Source organism: Monodon monoceros, unplaced genomic scaffold (genome assembly GCF_005190385.1).
Source record: "Monodon monoceros isolate NGI ecotype Baffin Bay Population unplaced genomic scaffold, NGI_Narwhal_1 Super_Scaffold_5, whole genome shotgun sequence".
Taxonomy (NCBI): Eukaryota; Metazoa; Chordata; class Mammalia; order Artiodactyla; family Monodontidae; genus Monodon; species Monodon monoceros.
This window is the reverse complement of record NW_021703782.1, coordinates 34250471-34269718: the sequence shown is the minus strand read 5'-3', so window position 1 is coordinate 34269718 and position 19248 is coordinate 34250471. Positions and strand designations below refer to the sequence as shown.

Here is a 19248-nt window from a genome sequence, read left to right as displayed (position 1 = left end):
CTAAGAGAATAGGGCCTTGAAATCTTCCCAAAACAGATAACGTTTTTACCCTTCCCCACTCTCCGAAATCTGCATTAAAACTCTGCTTAGGCGACAGCTGAGATTATAGAGACATAACGTCTGGTGCTTAAAGCGGCCCTCTGCCCCATTCTTCGCCTCAAATGTGAGTATCCCGAACATTCCAGGGCTGAACTTGGCTCCGCGTGCCAAACTCTGTCCTTCGGTTTAATATTTGATCGTGCTACCGTCCTAAACATACAAACGTTCAATAAATACTTGTTGATTGGCAGCTACATTCTGCCGAGTAATTCATGCCACGTTATTTCTTCTTCAGAGTATCACTGACATCAACAAGCCATTGCGTTCTCAAAGACTTGTTTCTTGAAGAAAAGCTCAATTAACAGGGATTCCCACAACGATTCGTCAGTTATATAAAAGCGGGTGGTATTCTTGTTTACATCAAAGATGAATACACGAACTACCTACATTGTGGGAAGAGATCCGGGAGGAAACATTAATTCTTTGAGCACGAGGCGTCGGCGTAGCATTTAAAACGTGGATTATTTTTCCAAATAAACTTTTAAATGCACACGACGGTACCTTATCTCGTATTAATACTGCTCTGGAACTGAAGTAAGACGGGCTGACGAGTCAAGCCTATCCTTCTAAGTGGCAAAAAACACTTCCAACATACTTTGTCGTTCCTCTCACCTCCTTCCCGAAAGGCGGGCTTGGCCCAGGGTCACGTGACACCGCCCACAGCTCCGGGCGGAAGAGGCCGGCCCAGCCGAGGGGAAACGCACCGGAAGGCGAGTGGGCGGGCACTCGCGCCCGGCTGAAAGATGGCCGCCGCCGCCCGGCAGCCACCGCCCCGGAGGTTACTCTAGGGCCTGCGGCTTCCGCCCGTGCCCGCGGACCACCGCCGTCTCCTTACCATGAAGCCAGTGAGTCGCCGCACCCTGGACCGAATTTATTCAGCGGTAGGTCCCGGGCCTGGAGGGGCTCCACGGAGTCGACTCCTGGGGCCCGCGGGTGAAAGCCCGCTATTTTTTCAGCGCCCAGAAACTCCAAAATCCATTGCTGAATTAAGCCTTTCACTCCCTCACCTCGACTCCGCCTCTTCCGGGAGGACACGCTCTTCCGCTTCTTACGTAAGAGCGGCTTGGTGTACTCGCTTCCGGAACCACATTTATACGAGTTTGTCACTAAAATTCCCACCAACTTGATGGGGGGGAGGAGGAAGTGCCACTCACATGTTTTTGCTTTTACTCCTCCTCTTGCATTTCTTAGTTGCTCCTCGCGGTCGTATTGCTCTCCTGGGGATACGTCATCTATGCATCAACTGTAGCTGCACGACGACAGCTAAGGAAGAAATACCCAAAATCTTCGGGATGAATGAAAATTTGTAATTCCTCTGGATTTGATTCCATGCATATACAATTCTTTACCTCATGCTTATCTGACACGTGTCTCGATTTAAAGTAAAATCTTTAATAAAATGCTTAGAAATTCATTTTTGTATACTGTCCCTTATAATAACCACTAATATGCTACTTTTTCATATACTTAGAGATTTGTCTTTTATGTTCCCACATAACAAAGCAACCTACATCTAGGCCTTTTAATCTAAAGTTTCTAAAATACTTCTTTTGAAATGCTTCAGAAAGCCTTTAAAAGTGTGTGGAACTTCTGTTCTTTTATTTGTTTACTGCAACATTTCATTACATTGTATACCTTCACATCACAGTAGATTAAGTACTGTTTAAGAAAAAAACTATCATGTGACTAAATAATTTTCTACATGCTGTTTTCCAAATTAAAAATGGCCAGAAAAAGTAGGTGATTGCCCATACCATTTTTTTAGCATGTCCAGTTTTTACTTATTGTTAGATAAGTCATAGAGTCTCAAATTGTACAGAGGGAATCATACAGTTTGGGAAGAAACAGACAACACATATCTGAGTAAACTTTATTAAAGTTACTTTTCCAGAAAATATATTCAGTAAGTGTGGTAATGTAGCAACAAACTTGGGCTCAAACATCTTTGAAATTTTAAAAGTAATCTTCAGTGATGTTGATCAGGAAATTCTTTCATTGGTGGGATTACTTCTCCCGTTTCCAGAATTGTATCACCCTAGAAAAACAAAGATGCATTAGTGAAAAATCTTGTCTGCAGAGGTGATAGTTCCATTTGGTCAGTTCCATTTGGTCATCTGGAAAATCTAGTTCACTTCTGGCATTCACACTTTAAAGGGACAGAGGCAAAATAGAAGCTGTCTAAAGATGAGCAACCAGTATTCAAAATCTTAAGGTATAAGGGAGAGAATAGGGGAAGTTTCACTCAAAAATGACTAGAAAGGACATGAAAGTTGTCTTTACAAAGTGATAAAAGGATAATCTTTATTTGCTTGGCCCCAAGAAATAGAAGCCCTAGAAAGCTGCAGGTAAACATCTTCAATATAAGGCGGTAATGTATTCCCAGCAACTGAATGTGTTAGGCAGTCACCAGTTTACCGTTTGGCTCAGAATGGATATTAGAAACAGAATGCAAACTTTCCTTGGGCAGCTGGTTCGGGTGTCTTTCCAAACCTAGATGCAGTGTGTATGGCAGAATGGGCATGGACTTTAAAGCCAGAACCAAGTAGTGTGAATCCTGAAACCCTCCACTGACAAGCTGTATAATCTTAGGCAAAGTACTTAGCTTTAATTTCAGCTCTCTGTTTAAGACAGCAGGTTCCATCAGCCTGATAGTCCATGAGTTGACTTAGTAGAGTAGAATTATCCCCATCACCACCTACCATTCCTTGACCTGGTATGGCTCAGGACTGTATAAATTTGAATTATGTTTAAGCCATTATATACTTGGGGGAAAACTTGTTACCACAGCTAGCATTACCCTAACACAGAAATTAATAACTTGAAGTGGTACTAATGCTGCTGTAATAAAAATTGAACCACATGGCACTGGCTTAGCAGTGGGGCTACAAGGACACTGGCATTGGAGGCTATAAGATGGAAACAAAAGGCACTAATAACTTAGAAGCAGACTGTCTAATGAACTTGAGGTTCTAGAAGTACCTGAAAAAAGTTATAGTATGTGTTTAACTACTAGTGGCTGCCTTAGTAATGTATTTTAAGAAACATAAGCTCAGGTAAGAAGTGGCTGATTTGAGAGGAGAAATAAAAATAAGAATCTAAAAATTCGGGACCTTGCAATATTAGAAAATCAGATTGATTGTTTCTGAATCTCTAAACAGTAACAACACTGAAAAGATTCTGAGAAACAGAAGCCCAATAAAACTCAGTAAACAGAGGGACCCAGCACCGTGGCAAAGATCAGACTGAAACAAAGGTAGCCCTTGAACTAGAGTGTGTTTCTGGTGGCTTCCACATAGCTGCCTCTCAACTGAGTTGAGAGAGGCAGTAGAATAAGGACAGAGAAATGAGACAACTTGATAACTATGTATAGAAACCACAGATACTGGCATGTGGGACTGACTAGAAGCAAAAAGATTAGACTCCTACCAAGTATTTTTCTTTCCATGCCTGCCAAATGTGAGAACTAGATGGTCAAAGAAACCAAACATACAGACAATAAAAGCCTATGACTGTTTCTGATTAAAACAACCTGTGGCCCTCAACCTTCTGTGAGCAGAAGGTAGATTTTAAAGGCTGTACAACCCTAAGGAGGGCATACTTCCCAGTACTCATTTTAGATGTGGTCTAGGTTGATAATGGAAAAGAAAGAATCCCCCTAGACTGAGCCAGGGGCCAGGAAGAACAATGAACAAAGGTGTTCCTTCCAGAAGCAACATCAGTTCCTGTTCAAGTAACTTCCCACACACAGGGGTTAGGAGGCTTTACAGTGTTTGACCACTGGGGTTTCAGAGCCAAGTGACTGCTATGCTGTCCAAATTCCATCGTTGAATAACGGGCACGGTTGGGAGGCAAGGGATACAGTTTACTTGCCATTGATCCTCAAATCTCCAAGAGAAGAATCTCCAAGAATAACCCTGATGGATATTATTATACATCATCTGAAGATCTTAGGTTGCAGTGATGTAATGGGACCTTGGGGTTTCTCCCTAGGAAAGGGACTTGTGTTACATGTGTGGGAAGAAGGAAGCAAAGAGCTGTTTGTTGACTAGAAGGATACACTGTGGCAGAGACTCCAGGTATGGGAGGCTGAGAAACATAAAAAAGCACAAAGACATGTGGGATCATGAGAATGAGTTCTGGCCGATAGGACATGAAGAGAAGTGATGTAAGCTACTTCCAAGCTTAGACCTTAAAATCATCCCCCGAGACATCCAGCCCTCTCTTTCCCTATGATCTTGGAGCCTCATAGTCCCAATGGCCTCACTATAATTGTCTGACCTATGCTAGTCTGTGATGTCAATAGAAAATAAACTTTTGTTAAACCACTGAGATTTGGGGGTTTGTTTGTTACTGTCTATCCTATTCTAAGGTATGTACAGATGAGCATTCTTCAGGTCTTCAAAGGGGCAGCTTCTCAATGATACAGAAACAGGAAAGAACCACAGTGGCAAAAAATACGGAAGTAGGAGAGATGCTATGGAATCACTATATGGTCTTCTAAAGAGAGTCCTCCTTCTTTTCCTTTGAACAGTAATGGCAAAATAAACAATAAACAAATGTATAAATGGAAGAATAAATAAATTACCTAACTTGTTGAAACCGACAAGATAATTGAGCCTACCTAGGCCCTGACACACATCAATTATACACAATGAAATACAGAAGAAATCCCCTACTATTTCCTAAAGCAGAATTCCAATTGGAAGAGTTAGCCAATTTTGGTAGTTCTCCCTAAAATTCCCTTCTGTTGCAGTCGTCAGTGGATTATTGTGACCATGTCATTTGATAGAAGCAAGAATCTACATCAAGTTTTGTTTTCTAAAATTACATAACTTAGAGCTTGATGGTAGTTCATTATCTGTGACTAGAAATGGAACAAGAACATAACATGTATTTGACTCTGCTAAACAATAACCTCACAAACAGCTAGTAAGATACCAACGGACTAATAAGTAATCTTTTAATGATGAAGACTTATTTTAAATTAGGATAATAGCCTACATATTCATAACATAAAATTTAAAGCACACATTGACAGATTATAAATTTACAGATGGAGACGTTACGGTCAAACTGCCATAGGAAATGATAGTTTGGAAAAAATAACAGAGGAATATAGTTGCTGTTACAATGCTCAGGTGTCTGCTCAGGCTAGTGCCCTAAGTCCTTAACCCTACGTGAAATGGAACCAGTGAAAAACTGTTCGTACCTTCAATTCACTTTAGGACTACAAAGGTCGCACAAGCTTTACAGCCAGGATGAAAAGAAATGTGCCCACATCCCAGGTTCAACTGTAATTGCTACCTCACATTATTTCCTCCTCTTTTTTTTTTTTAAGAATATACAAAACAGGCATTTAAACTTTCAGTGAGAAGAAAGGAAAATTTTAGTCTAATGATCAGTTGGGAAAGGAAAGAGAAATATAATAAACAGAAGAAAAACCAGAGATGTTTTAAGACTTACTGGGAATATTCTGGGCTTCCTTTCAACGATGGCATATGGTTTTGTCTGCAATAAAAGTAATGCTCTGTTAATTATAGTTTTAGAGTTTCTTCTAAAATAAAATAGATCATATCCCTATTTTTTTTTCAGTAGAAACGCTGGCACCAATTTTTTTTCCTTTTTTTTTTCTCATATCCCAAATTTTTAACTTAAGCCCCAAACTTTCACTAAGCTCCAGACTCATACATCCTATTATTTACTCAAGATCTCTACTTGATCAAACAGGCATTGCAAACTTAATCAGGTCCAACACTTAATGTCCCTCAGTGCCAAACTGTTCCCTATCTCAGTAAATGGCATTTTCACTCTCCTAGTTACGAAGGCCCAAAACCCTGACTCCTCAGCAGGAGGAGATTTTATCCTGAATCTAATTGCTTCTCACCACCTCTAGTACTACTACCCTTGTCCAAACCTTTATCATTTTTTCACCTACTAGTCTCCCAGCTTCCGCTCATGCCCTCCCTGAAGTCTATTCTCCACACTGCAGGCAGAGTAGAGTGATTCTTTTAAGATGCATCACTCCTGTTCCTCCTCTGTGCAAAGTTTCATAATGCTTCCAAAAAAAAAAGCCAAAGTCCTTGCTGTGATCTCTAAGAAACGATCTGGCCCTTGGCTACCTCTCTGATCCTCTCTCTCTCTCTCTCTCTCTCTCTGAACTGTAGCTGCAGTGGCTTCTTTGTATTAATACAGTTAGGCCTGCTTGTGCCTCAGAGCCCTTATGCTTAATGATTCCTCTACGTGAAATGCTCTTCTCCTAAATACTTGTTTGGTCCAGATCCTCATTTCATTTGTGTTTTTCAAATAGCACTTCCTCAAAGAAGCTTAATAAAAATAGCAGTTCCTGTCACTCTAGTCTTTTACCCTTAGTTTTTCTTCTATAGACTTATCACCTCCTATAACATTATATACCTCTCTGCTTATCTGCTTATTGCCAGTCTCCCTAAACATTTCATGAAGACAGGAACTCAATCTGCCTTGTTCAGTGCTATATCCCTGTATTAAGAACAGTGCCTTGCACATAGGAGGTGCTAAATGTACTTATTAAGCATACACATCTGTACAAGATACCACACCAAAAAATTTGAAAGATTATTGGCATGATTTAAGACTCAGGCAAATTGGAGCCAAAAGCAGGAGAGAAACTCAGAATACAATGTGAGGACATTCAAATGTCTCTAAAAACTGTGGCCAGAGGCAAGAAGATACTGAAATGTCTTCAGAGAGAATGTTAAGTTCAATTAAGCATAAAGGTATTAGCTGGGTGCAACAGTAGAGGATGCAGGCCTAACCAAACCAAGACAAAGAATAAGGTAAAAGAGAGGCTTTGGGACATCTACTGACATAAAACCTTTAACTACGTCCATCTGTGGCTCAGGAAAAATCACCTAAAAGTATGAATCCCTCAGGTAAGCAGCCATATTAATGTCTTGAATTGTCAACCCAGTAACTTCAGCTTGTTAAATTTTCTTCTCTTAGGAGATAAGTGTTTTTTTAATCCTAGAAATATTTAGTTACATACAGATATGACAAGGTAAATTAACCCAGGGTATAAACAGATGAATGTCAAATTTAGTAAGTTCTGAAAACACTGGGACAATCCATATATTCTGATATAGAGTATTTGTAATGTTTAAGATAATCAGGCTATTAGAGATTCTAAAAGATTAGTTTTAGGATTCTAGTTAAAATGCATAATTGATTTAGATGTATGATTTTTAAGTTTAAAAAGATTTTCCTTTTTAGGGTCATTAATATGTCCTATAAATACTTAAAAATAAAACTCAACTTAGAGTTATTTCTTCCTGAAAAAGTATCTTCTGGCTTCACTTTACTTTTTCATTCCTGTTTTCTCTGCCCTAACCAGATTCTCATCAACTAATATCTACTAAACTGCAACAGCCTCCAGCTGATTTGCCTGATGTCAATACTTTCCTCCCTCCAATTCACCCTACATATCAATGTTTTTTATGTTTAAATATATCACTTTATCAACTCACTCTCCTATTTAAAAATGGAAAGCTTCCCACTGCCTACCATGCAAAGTTCAACCTCCTCTGCCTAGCTTTCAGGACCTTCCATTTATTGGTTCCACCCTACTAAGCCAAGAGACTCGCAGTTCCAGGCAATCCTATCTTCGGTAAACAAGACCATGCTAACTACTAACTCCTTGTTTTTCTAACTGGAACAGATTTTCTCCTCCATACTTTTACCCAAATCATACCTATCTTCCAACTTTATTATAAACTCCTTGAAGTCAGGAATTTCGTCTTATATATTCTTTCCACAGCAATAAAGGAAGACATACTAGGCATTCCACAGTTGATGATCAACAGAGGTAATCTTAGTGAAGAAAACAAAGGTGTTGTCAGCAATCAGAAATTTAAAGAACCCACACAGTCAACAGAGAACAAGTGACATAAGAGTGAATTTTCTGAGAACCCCACTTATTTGTTTCACTCTCCTTTCATCAGGCTACAGGAAAGCAAACCTCAACTGGATTAGCTACAATTTGTTAGGCAGTCCCAAACTTTTTTTTTACTGAATCACTTCATAGTGAATTGCTGACTGGTTTATTACTTTAGTGTGTACTTCCTACAAATAAGGACAATATTCTTAAAATAATCACAATACAGCCATCAGGATCAGAAAATTAACATTGATATATTAATACCTTCTATCTAGTCTGAAGAACCCATTCAAATTTTATCACTTGTCTCCATAACTGTTTGGAGTTATCAAAAAATCCCCCCTTATAAAAAAAAAAATCCTCCCTTATATAACCAGTTCTCCATCCATTGTGTAGGCTGTTTAAAGTTCTGACTGCCAATGCCATCTCTTTTTTTTTTTTTGACGAAGCAGATTGTGCCCATGAATCAAGTTCACATTTAGTTGACAAGTCCCTTTAGTCTTCTTCAATCTGGAACAAATCTTCCATGGTTCTTTAACTTTCATGATCTTGACATTTTTGAAGGTAACAAGCCAATTATTATGCAGAAAAGTCCATCAATTAGATTCAGCTTATACATTTTTGGCAGGAACATCGCAAAACATATTGTTTTCTTCTTATTGCATCCTATCAAGTAGTACACAATTTCAGTCTGTCCCATTATTGGTAATGTAATTTAGATTTCTTGATTAAGATGATGTCTGCCAGGTTTCCTCCATTACAAAGTTACTCTTTTTCCCTTTGTAACAAATAAGTATGTTGAAGGTAGGAATTTGGGGATTAATGTTAGCAACTTTTGATGTTCCCTGGCTAAATAAAATATTACTATGATGATTCCCAAATGGTGACTTTTCTTGTCCATTTCTTATTTACTCTACTGTACAAAAAAAAAAGCTTTCTCTTCTATCCATTTATTAATTAATTAATTTATATGAGCATGGACTCATGGATTTGCATTTTATTTATCCAGCTGGCTCTCATCTATTACTATCATTTATTTTGCTGCTCCAATTTGTTCCAGCGGGAGTCTTTTCAAGCTGACTCTGTCCTTTTGATTCATCTCCATCATTCTTTGAACACAGTTCTTTACTTTCTGGCACAAGCTCATCTTTTACTTTCCCTGCCCCAGCCCTGGAATCAGCCATTTCTCCAAGGAGCTCTGGATCCTTTCAGTGGAAAACTATATTTAGAAAGTAAGCCTGGCTGCTAGATGTGCTAGTTATTGATACCATGGGGTAGCAATGCTCACAGGCCCTATCAATGGACAGAGCTAGGTAAATCTGCATTTACAGCTATATTTATTTCTATATTTATCAATACATACTAAAAATCATGAGTCACACCAATACTTCCAATTCCATTCCAGTACCACAAGGTTTTCTCCCTGTATTCCATATGCATAACTCCCTTTTCTGACAATGAGAATTCAGGGTTCCAGTATCAACATATGTTCTCATTTGATCAACCTTCCTGTATATAACCAATCTCCTGTCATCTCCACCACCACACTCCAGTATAAATAACCTCCCCACCTCATTCAGTTTCTGATACTTTACTTTGGGTTGCCAACTCCATCATTGCCCCAAACCACACTCCTTCCTGATGTCTTCCTCCCCTCACTCAGGTTCCAATATCTTACACCAGGTTGCTGACACTGCTGCCCTCCAAACAGGTACACTCACCAATTCCCTGCCCCCTTACCCACTCAGCAACCCACTCAGGATTTAAGCCTCCTCACTGGGTACAAGAATGCCCTCCTCACTCTTTGTGTTACAAAACTCCATGCTGGGCAACTACCACCACTCTCACTTCCATGCCACTCCCCAAAATGCACTCCTTCCTCACCCTGCCTGGGATTTAACACCCTACACCAGGGTATCCCTAGCCTTTAAAATATGGCAACAGACTCAATTCAATGCAAGATCTTTCAGTGAAAAAAATTCAAGCTTTTGGACATGCTGAATTCTAAAGAAAGTAAGTTGTGAAAAACCAGACAGAGCAAAGGAAAAGGAAATGATGACAAAGATAACCTTTATCTATTGTAAATTTTATCTTATACCAGATCTGTGCTCAAAAAAAAGGAGCAGAAATTATTTTCTCCCTTCCAACTCAGGACGCCGAGTTTGCACCAGTATTATTAGGTCAACTACATTTCTGATCATTTAAACATTGTTTCATGAGGAAATGCAATTCAAGTTGTAAACAACTAATATAAAGATCAACTTTTTGAAAAACCATACATTACCTAAGTTTCATTAAACCTTTTACCTAAAAGGATTCAAAGTAATTCAAAATCAGTTATAAGTGGCAGATTAGTTCCATTAAGTAGAGCCGGGTAAGGCATTGCCACATAGGAAATAATTTTGTACGATATTAAAAATAAATTCTGAAAAATACATACTTAAAGCACACTTACATTCACATGATATTTCAGATAATAATGAATAATCCAGATAGGGATCAGTACATGAGTAAAAGCAAAGATACTGTGTCGGTACGTCTTATAGATCTGGGGGAAAAAAACATACACAAAATAGATATCTTATTTTTTATACATTTGTGGCAGAAAAAAAAAGCATCAGTGATATAAAAAATCACGATTATTGTAAAATCTCTAAATGCTACGTATTTCCATATAGTCTGTAGCTAACCTCATACACCGAATATTTTTACTAAACATAGTGCCTGCTAGGTGACACCTACAGAGTTCAAAGCAAAGGAGGCTTAAGAGAAGCAGCATTTTGCAAAACTATAGTACTGTATTTATAAATATGTTTTTTAAAAGACTTCTAAAAATATCCGTATTATAAGTTTGTTTAAGATAAAACATGGCATAAATAATGAAATAATTCTAATCAATTTAACCAGAGTAATCAGAACTACAGAATTTTCAGGTAAAGTCATTTCCCTAATTTATCAATTTCAGATATCCATAATAAACACCACTTGTATCATTCTACCTGTAGGGCAGACAACCTTGAGTGCACTAATGCTAGAAAAAGAATGTTTTACATACTGGGATAAGGGTGTTCCAAGCTCACTTTGAGATGCCTTCAGACACAGTATTTTTAAAAAGAAAGGCAAAAGACATCTAAAAATGGAACTTTTCCATGGCAGCCAATTTGACTGCAACAGACCTATCCTGTCAGGGAAAAGACAATCTAGATTCTAAGTGTTGTAACAGATATGATTATGAAAGAAAAAGTTAACTCAAAGTAAGTTAAGACAGATTTCAACAAATGATTATTTACTTCCTTACATCACTGGCTGACGGGTGGGATGTCAACTTTCAACCAGTGGCTGCCAAATCAGTTAAGTAATGCCAGAGATACAAAGGGTGAGAAGAGAGGAGAGTTCAATTAGAGTTTAATTTTACCATCATAAATAAGTATCTAATACCACTTTCTTAGAAAAATTTGCACCAGACTTTGTAGCACAATAAAATACACATGGATTTCAAAGTGAACTTCTTCAATTCCTAGCCCTGGGACCACAGGTAAATCACTGAATTCCTGCAGGTCTCGGTTTCCACATATTTAAAACGAGGATTAGGAATGGTTTCTACCTTATGGAAGTAAAAAAATAAAGTAACACGTGTAAAACCCTCAGCAAAGTGCCAGGCACAAAGTAAGCACCGAAGTGTTCCTTATATTATTACCATTATTATTAGCCAAAGTTGCAAGGAATTCTGAGATACAGCATTCATCATTCATAATTGATGTGATTTAATTAACGACCTCAAGAAAATGTCAGGAGACCCTGAAAATAAAGATAGCACTTGAGTGAGTGACTTTCTGCAAAGTCCAGGAATGGCATTCTTAAATGAAAGCGTGTGTTCAACGTACGTAGTAGCGGTTAAGAAAGGGGGCTCTTGAATATGACTCACTCAGCATACCAATAGGACCCCTTCTTTAATGGTCATTACATAGAGCTGTATAACCAGCTAGAGGCTCATTGTGCCTTCTGGTAGTCGAGTGCAGTGTTAGTTGGTCTCTATAATCTCAACCTCAAAAATCAGACAAGTGTCTTCAAATACTAAAATCATTGAATTTTAACTCTAGTGAATCCTTGGCCATCATTCTGAGGGAAGGTCTCCACAGTCAAAAGAGAAGCAAGCCTGCAGTGTCCTGTAAAACCCAAGCGAAGATTCGCCTCCTTCTCATCACATTTGACAGCCAAAGGACAAGACCATCCCGAAGCCATACAAGCTCCGGACTCTGACTCCTGACTCCCGACTCCCAGCCTATGATTCCTGGGACCAGTGAGCGTCCCAGCTAAACCTAAGTCTCGGTAGAATCTGATTCTCCCTTGGGGAACTACCGTAACTTTCGGGGGTAGAGCGAGTCAGTCCCTAATGTGGCTACAGTGAGCAGGCGTCCCAGCAGCCAGGCCGGGGTCCGCGACGGGGCGGGAGTCAGGGTGGGAGTGGGGGAGGGCCGTCACTCACCACGTTCTTCCAGGAGGCCCCGTCCTGCAAAAACTTATTCCAGAATTGCTCCATAGGCCACACCCTCCGCGGGGGCAGCACCGGTTCCCGGGGGCTCAGCTCCTGATCCTTCAGCCATCGCCTTCTCAGCTCTCGCAGCTGCTGCAGCCGCAGTTTCTCGTCGGACGTATACCCTGACATGTCGCCGCTGATACCAAGGCAGCAGGATACGGCGCGCCCCCGAACCAGGGTCTTGTCACTTACGCGCGCACTTGCACTGCAAAGCGACCTTGCTAGGACGCCAGGGAGCGGCGCGCCGTTATGACGTCACTCTGGTCCTGCCTCCGAGTGGCTCCAATCTGCGCGTAGTGGCTGGGCATGCGCAAAGCCCTCCACACCCCTTCCGGGTTTACTGGCCCAGATTACCAGTGGCGGCAGTGATACCTCAGTTACCGGATGAGGAGGAAAGTGATGAATGAGAGAAAGTATGAGAGCTCAGAGGACTAGAGGTTCTGATAAGGAAGAACTGGTGCGCTGGGAGTTGGAAGCGTGAGAATATGTGATTCAGTGAATGTGACTTTCAAATGCAAAATTCTTCCTTTGCCTCTCCCATCTTGCAAATCCTCTTCCCGTGACCTACAGAGTCTGTGGAGACCCGTTACATCTAAGCTTAAACCCCAGACTTGTCAGTGACTGGTAAGGTGACCTTGAGCAGCTGTCTCAGTCTGTTCCTCCATCTGTACTGCAGAAGTAAAAAGAGTCTCAATATCTAGCAGAATTATACACATTCACACTTTGAGCCAGCAATCCCACTTCTAGAACTCTATCCTAAAGATATCGTGGTAAAAGTATGTGCAAGACTATTCACTGCAGCACCATATGTAATAAAATACTGGAAATTGCTCCCAAAGTTCCTCAGTAAATGGCTACTTGAATAAATTATGGTAAAATAATGCAATGAAGTGCCCTATATACAACTGGAGTGAGCTCCTGAATACATATATTGTTAATTGAAAAAAGGTGTGGAAAGAAGTGTATATAGTATACTACCTTTCGTCCAAAAAGGGGAGGGTGGTAGTAATACTAAATAAGTATATATATACATATACTATATCTAGTAATACTATATATATATATATATTTGCTTAAAGTTTAAAAATAACAGAAAGGAAAATTACTGATTTTTTTTAATGTTACTTGAGGAAGAGAGGAAGGCAGTAGGCTACAAGAGACAGAGATAGAACCTAAACTTCTCTGAATTTATAAAAAGCAGCCTTTAAAAATCAACAGAAAAAATACATGGGTCTAACTGATCTGCTTGTTGGCATAATTTCAAAAACACACACCATTTCAGGTAACTTTAAACTATCAAATTACTGTACATCCATAGAGAGATATACCTCAAAGAAAAAAGAACTAAAAAAAAAAAAAAAGAAAAGAAAGCAGTCAAACTGTTTTAAGTGATCATATTGTTGGTAGTGATGGTAGTGGTGCTATTGTTAATGTGACACTGAAAATAAACATTTATGCCGGGATTTTTTTTTTTTTTTTTTTTTTTTTTGCGGTACGCGGGCCTCTCCCTGTTGTGGCCTCTCTCACTGCAGAGCACAGGCTCCGGATGCGCAGGCTCAGCGGCCATGGCTCATGGGCCTAGCCGCTCCGCGGCATGTGGGATCTTCCCGGACCGGGGCACGAACCCGTGTCCCCTGCATCGGCAGGCGGACTCTCAACCACTGCGCCACCAGGGAAGCCCTATGCCGGGATTTTTGTTGTGGGAGAAAGGAGATACAAATGTAAATTGTATGAGTTTAAGTAAAAACTCTGTAGTCCTAAATTTGGACAGGAATAAACAGTATTAACTCATGATGTATTTTATCTTTAAATAAATATATAATTTTATCTTAACTCTGCCTATGAAATGGCCTAAAAACTATGGCCAACCCAGTAACCATGAACATCTTTAGCTCCTAGATTGTGATCTCTAAATACCATTTTCCATTAAAAGGAACCAAGACTCCTTGGAGCAGCAGTTCTCAAAACATTTTGCTCCCCAAATCTCTTTAAATTCTTAAAATTGTTGAGGGCCCAAAGAGTTTTTATTTATGTGGGCTATATCTATTGATGTTGACTGAATTAGAAATCAAAACATTTCAAAATAACAAAGTATCTATTAACAAAAATTAGTGAGAAGAGTACAATTGTTTTACATTTTTGTAAATCTATTTAATGTCTGGCTTAATAAATGACAGCAGAATTCTTAGAACTGCTTTTGCATTCAATCATAATATCGCACATCATGTAACCTTTGGGAAACTCTGTATATATTTGTGAGACAATGAAAGTTTAAAAGGGCAAATATCCCTTAGTATTAATATGAAAATAATTTTGACCTCACAAACCCCATGAAAGGATCACAGGGACTCCCAGGGGCTCCCAGATCACACTGTGAGAACCATAACCTTGGAGAAATAGCTAATTTCAGGTTCGAGTTAAGAAATATAAAATAAGCCTGGAACAGCTTGTCTTAGCAGAAAGCAGGGAAGTTTTTAAAGACTAGTAGCGTCATGTCAAAAAGATTCAGGAGAGAACTTCAATAGACTTACGTTGGTCAATAAGTATAGTGACTTCAGTGGAATGAAAAATATCAAATACATTCACATACATAATTTCATGATTTTTTAAAAACTTACTGATCACTTCTTGATAGGGAACCAACTCATTATTTTGAAAACTGATAAGTACAGGAAAAATCAAGCATTTTTCTGTCCTCTTTATATCTTAAAGTAACATCTTAAAGTAACAAAATAGTTGATGAGGGGAAATTTATTCAAAGGAACATAAAAACCTAATAAAAGAAGAATGGATGCAGTTAGAATATCACTGTTTTGCAACCGTTGGTTTATTAATCAATCAATGCCCCTGATTATCTGGAGGTTGACATCCCAAAAAGAGAGCAACTGCGCCTCCTGGTGGAAGACTGCCTCACTGCCTTGTGAAGTAGCCTTGCCAAACAAAAAATTGAACTTGAATCTGATCAAGTTTCTCAATCTAACCACTCATTTAAAGGAAATATAGGGGAGAGAGAAACTCCTTATATGACACCAAAATGATACATTCAGACAAATCTATATTGTTAAACTTTAGACACGCAGCTTAGTTTCTTAAACAAAAATATATGGAGGGGAAAGAAAGAGAGAGAACCTATAGATTAAGAGAAACAACTTAATAAGAAAACAAACAACCCAATTTAAAAATTGGCCAAAGACCTTAACAGACACCTCACCAAAGGAGATATACAGATGGCAAGTAGGCATATGAAAAGATGCTGCACGTCATATCTCATCAGGGAAATGCAAATTAAAACAATGAAATACCACTACACACCTATAAGAATGGCCAAAATTTGGAACACTGACAACATCAAATGCTGTGGGAGAGGGATGTGAAGGAACAGGAACTCTCATTCACTGCTGGTGGGAATGCAAAATGGCACAGCTACTTTGGAAGACTGTTTGGAGGCTTCTTACAAAATGAAACATTCCCTTATCATAAAAGCCAACAATTTTGTGCTTTGGTATTTACCCAAAGGAGTTGAAAACTTACGTCAACACAAAAACCTGCACACAAATATTTACAGTAACTTTATTCATAATTGCCAAACTTGAAAGCAACGAAGATGTCCTCCAGTAGGTGAATGGTTAAATAAACTGTGGTACATCCAGACAATGGCATATTATTTAGTGACAAAAAGAACTGAGCTCTCAAGCCTTGAAAATACACAGAGGACTCTTAATTTCATATAGCTAAGTGAAAGAAGCAAAGCTGAGAAGGCTACATACTGTATGATTCCAACTCTATGACATTCTCTAAAAAACAAAACTATGGAGACAATAAAAGATTAGCGGTTGCCAAGGGGGTGGTGGGGACATCAACAGGCAGAGCACAGAGGATTTTTAGGGCAGTGAAAATATTCTGTATGATACTATTATAACAATGGATATGTTATTATACATTTGTCCAAACCCATTGAATTCACAACACCAAGAGTGAACACTATGGACTTTGGGTGATTATGATGTGTCTACGTAGGTTCATCCTTGTTTTAAAAAAAAGTACTATTCTGGTGAGTGGTGTTGGTAATGGGGGAGGCTACGCATGTGTGAGAACAGGGGATATGTGGGAAATCTCTATACATTTCTCTCAATTTTATTGTAAACCTAAAACTGCTCTAAAAAAATTATTTTTTAAAAAAAGGAGACAATGAGAGAAATTTGAACACTACCTCAATCTTTTATGATATTAAGAAATTTCTGTTCATTTTTATGGGTGGTGATATTGTGGTTATATTTTTAAAGGGGAGTTCTTATCTGTTAGAGATACCTTCTAAAATACTTATGAATGAGAGGATATGATGCCTGCGATTTCTTCTAAATAATGGAAGAGGGAGGAAAGAAGTATGGCGAAAATAAAATTAGTAATGAGTGGTAATTCTTGAAGCCGACTGATAGGTAAGTAGGGGTTGATTATTCTCCTCTCATGTACTATTTTGCATATGTCTGAAATTCTTCCAAATAAAAGAATTTTAAAGATTTATGCAGCTGACTTAGGTTAGGCTCTCAACTCTGTCATGATGAGATCCCTACTGAATACACTGTAATGGCCTATATGGGAAAAGAATCTAAAAAGAGTGGATATATGTACATGTATAACAGATCCACTTTGCTGTACACCTGAAACTAACACAACATTGTAAATCAACTGTACCCCAATAAAAAAATTTTTTTAAAAAGAATTAAAGCCACAAACAACAACAGCAAAAAACAAGTGTAAGTCCCTGAGTGCTAATTATCTCCAGAAGGGCTGTGTTTAGGTCCGCAGTGAGGCATTTGAGAGCCCAAATAAGCGTTTCCTTTGTGAGTAGAGTTAAAAGACCCCTAGCAGTTTCTTGAATCTGGGGCCTTCATGCTGACTTGCTCTGGAGCCCTACCACACTTTCCCCCACTTTCCACCATCACCACATTTAAAAAGGAAAACAAAGAAATGAAATCAACATTGTTTTGAAAAATATATTCCTATACCACTGGCTACTGCCTAACATATTTCCACCCCTTCCCATTTACCTATGGCTGTGAAATCCATCAAGATGAGTTTAAGAAAAATAAAGCACAATTGGGGAGCATGTCCAGCTCAACACACCTAGGAAATGGACTCACAAAATCAGACGGTTGGCAGCACCTGGATTAACTACTTGATATTCCCACAAGAGGGCACTCTAAATTTCTGAAAAATCATAAAATCAATTAAATTAGGTTTTATATAAGGTCTAATTAACCAGCGCATAAAACTTGGAAAGAGCTAAGGCATGGTGGACAGGGAAAAGAAGGGGCCAGGGGATAAAGCGAGAAGTTGTCTTCTGTCAGTAAACTTACCTCTTCAACATTGGATCTGTCTAATAAGGGTCTATACTTCCAGCTATGTTTTTATAAGCCAGTTCAGTTTGACCCCTGCAAGAGTGCACTAGGGGAAGACATGAGATTGAGGCCATGGATTTCAGGTGGTGTGGGACAGAAGGCTGAACTGTGTGCAGGACCTCCCCTCCCTCCCAACACACACACACACACACACACACACACACACACACACACGAGTCTGAGTCTGCCAGCAGGAATTGAGATGAGCGTTCCACATCAAAGTTCCCTTTCCTTCCTTCAGTCAAAATTTAAAAACCCTTGTGTTGTCTTCACTTTAAGTACTGCTTAAGGCTACTGTTGAAAAAATATTTAATTTCCCTACAAATTCCTTTATCTCCCAGTAAGAGTCTTTCATCTTGTACTTCTGCTTTAAAGAAAAACACTGTATCATCCTACCATACAAGGCATCATTATTTCCAAAACGGCAAAGGGGAAAAGGATGCTTGCTTATGTTGGTCAGAAAAATCTGTGAAGCTGCTTAAGAGGGGGCATTCTCCTACAAATCCCTATTCTGAAGCGTTTTTTTTTTAAACCAATGTTTTAGGGGTGTACAGAAACTAATATAATGAGCAACTTCATGGTGAAGTTCATTACTAACAGAGGCAGAATATCACACACCGTGTGCCACAGATAAAGCTTTGAGCTGAAACCTTAGTTTAACATTATAGTTTCCATCTATGGAGCATGGTTGGCATGACTACAGCGTCTTAATTTCCTTCTGAGACTGGTAGAGCAGACTAAGTTGTTTGACATCTTAAGCATTTAGTAGTCCACAACAATGTCCATTGCTCAAGTTTGTACTTCTATTTGGATGCCTGCACTTTCAGTGGCAAGTGATGACAATGAGAAATCACCCTAGGGCTTCCCTGGTGGCGCACTGGTTGAGGGTCCGCCTGCCGATGCAGGGGACACGGGTTCATGCCCTGGTCCGGGAAGATCCCACATGCCGCGGAGCGGCTGGGCCCGTGAGCCATGGCTGCTGAGCCTGCGCGTCCGGAGCCTGTGCTCCGCAGCGAGAGAGGCCACAACAGTGAGAGGCATGCGTACTGCCAGGAGAAAAAGGAAAAAAAAATAGACTTTAAAATAAAGACTATTACAAGAGACAAAGAAGGACACTACATAATGATCAAGGGATCGATCCAAGAAGAAGATATAACAATTGTAAATATTTATGCACCCAACATAGGAGCACCTCAATACATAAGGCAAATGCTAACAGCCATAAAAGGGGAAACTGACAGTAACACGTTCATAGTAGGGGACTTTAACACCCCACTTTCACCAATGGACAGATCATCCAAAAT

The 19248-nt window shown here is 39.3% G+C and overlaps 2 protein-coding genes across 3 annotated transcripts; one reads left to right on the top strand and one right to left on the bottom strand.

Moving 5' to 3' along the window:
* Positions 1-691: 691 nt before the first annotated feature.
* Positions 692-1517, top strand: SMIM27 (small integral membrane protein 27). Its single transcript, XM_029203027.1, has 2 exons — positions 692-980; positions 1291-1517. Exons 1-2 carry the CDS (start codon positions 936-938, stop codon positions 1393-1395), a joined length of 150 nt encoding a protein of 49 aa, XP_029058860.1. The 5' UTR covers positions 692-935; the 3' UTR covers positions 1396-1517.
* Positions 1518-1881: 364 nt separating this feature from the next.
* NDUFB6 (NADH:ubiquinone oxidoreductase subunit B6) lies at positions 1882-13033 on the bottom strand. Of its 2 annotated transcripts, XM_029203025.1 has the most exons (4): positions 12495-13016; positions 10464-10556; positions 5563-5607; positions 1956-2134 (listed from the first exon to the last, which is right to left on the bottom strand). In XM_029203025.1, exons 1-4 carry the CDS (start codon positions 12672-12674, stop codon positions 2066-2068), a joined length of 387 nt encoding a protein of 128 aa, XP_029058858.1. In that variant the 5' UTR covers positions 12675-13016; the 3' UTR covers positions 1956-2065. The 2 variants fall into 2 exon arrangements, with proteins under 2 accessions (XP_029058859.1, XP_029058858.1); XM_029203026.1 differs by lacking the exon at positions 10464-10556 and having other exon boundaries at positions 1882-2134; positions 12495-13033.
* Positions 13034-19248: the final 6215 nt, after the last annotated feature.

What these genes read in the sequence shown, in the direction of transcription:
- NDUFB6 (XM_029203025.1), bottom strand. Translation starts at nt 12,674, where the DNA reads ATGTCAGGGTATACGTCCGACGAGAAACTGCGGCTGCAGCAGCTGCGA. An exon ending in GGGCCTCCTGGAAGAACGTG is followed by an intron (nt 10,557 to 12,494) that starts GTGAGTGACGGC and finishes TTTTTCCCCCAG; the next exon opens with ATCTATAAGACGTACCGACA. An exon ending in ATCTGAAATATCATGTGAAT is followed by an intron (nt 5,608 to 10,463) that starts GTAAGTGTGCTT and finishes CTTTTATTGCAG; the next exon opens with ACAAAACCATATGCCATCGT.
- SMIM27 (XM_029203027.1), top strand. Translation starts at nt 936, where the DNA reads ATGAAGCCAGTGAGTCGCCGCACCCTGGACCGAATTTATTCAGCG. An exon ending in TGGACCGAATTTATTCAGCG is followed by an intron (nt 981 to 1,290) that starts GTAGGTCCCGGG and finishes TGCATTTCTTAG; the next exon opens with TTGCTCCTCGCGGTCGTATT.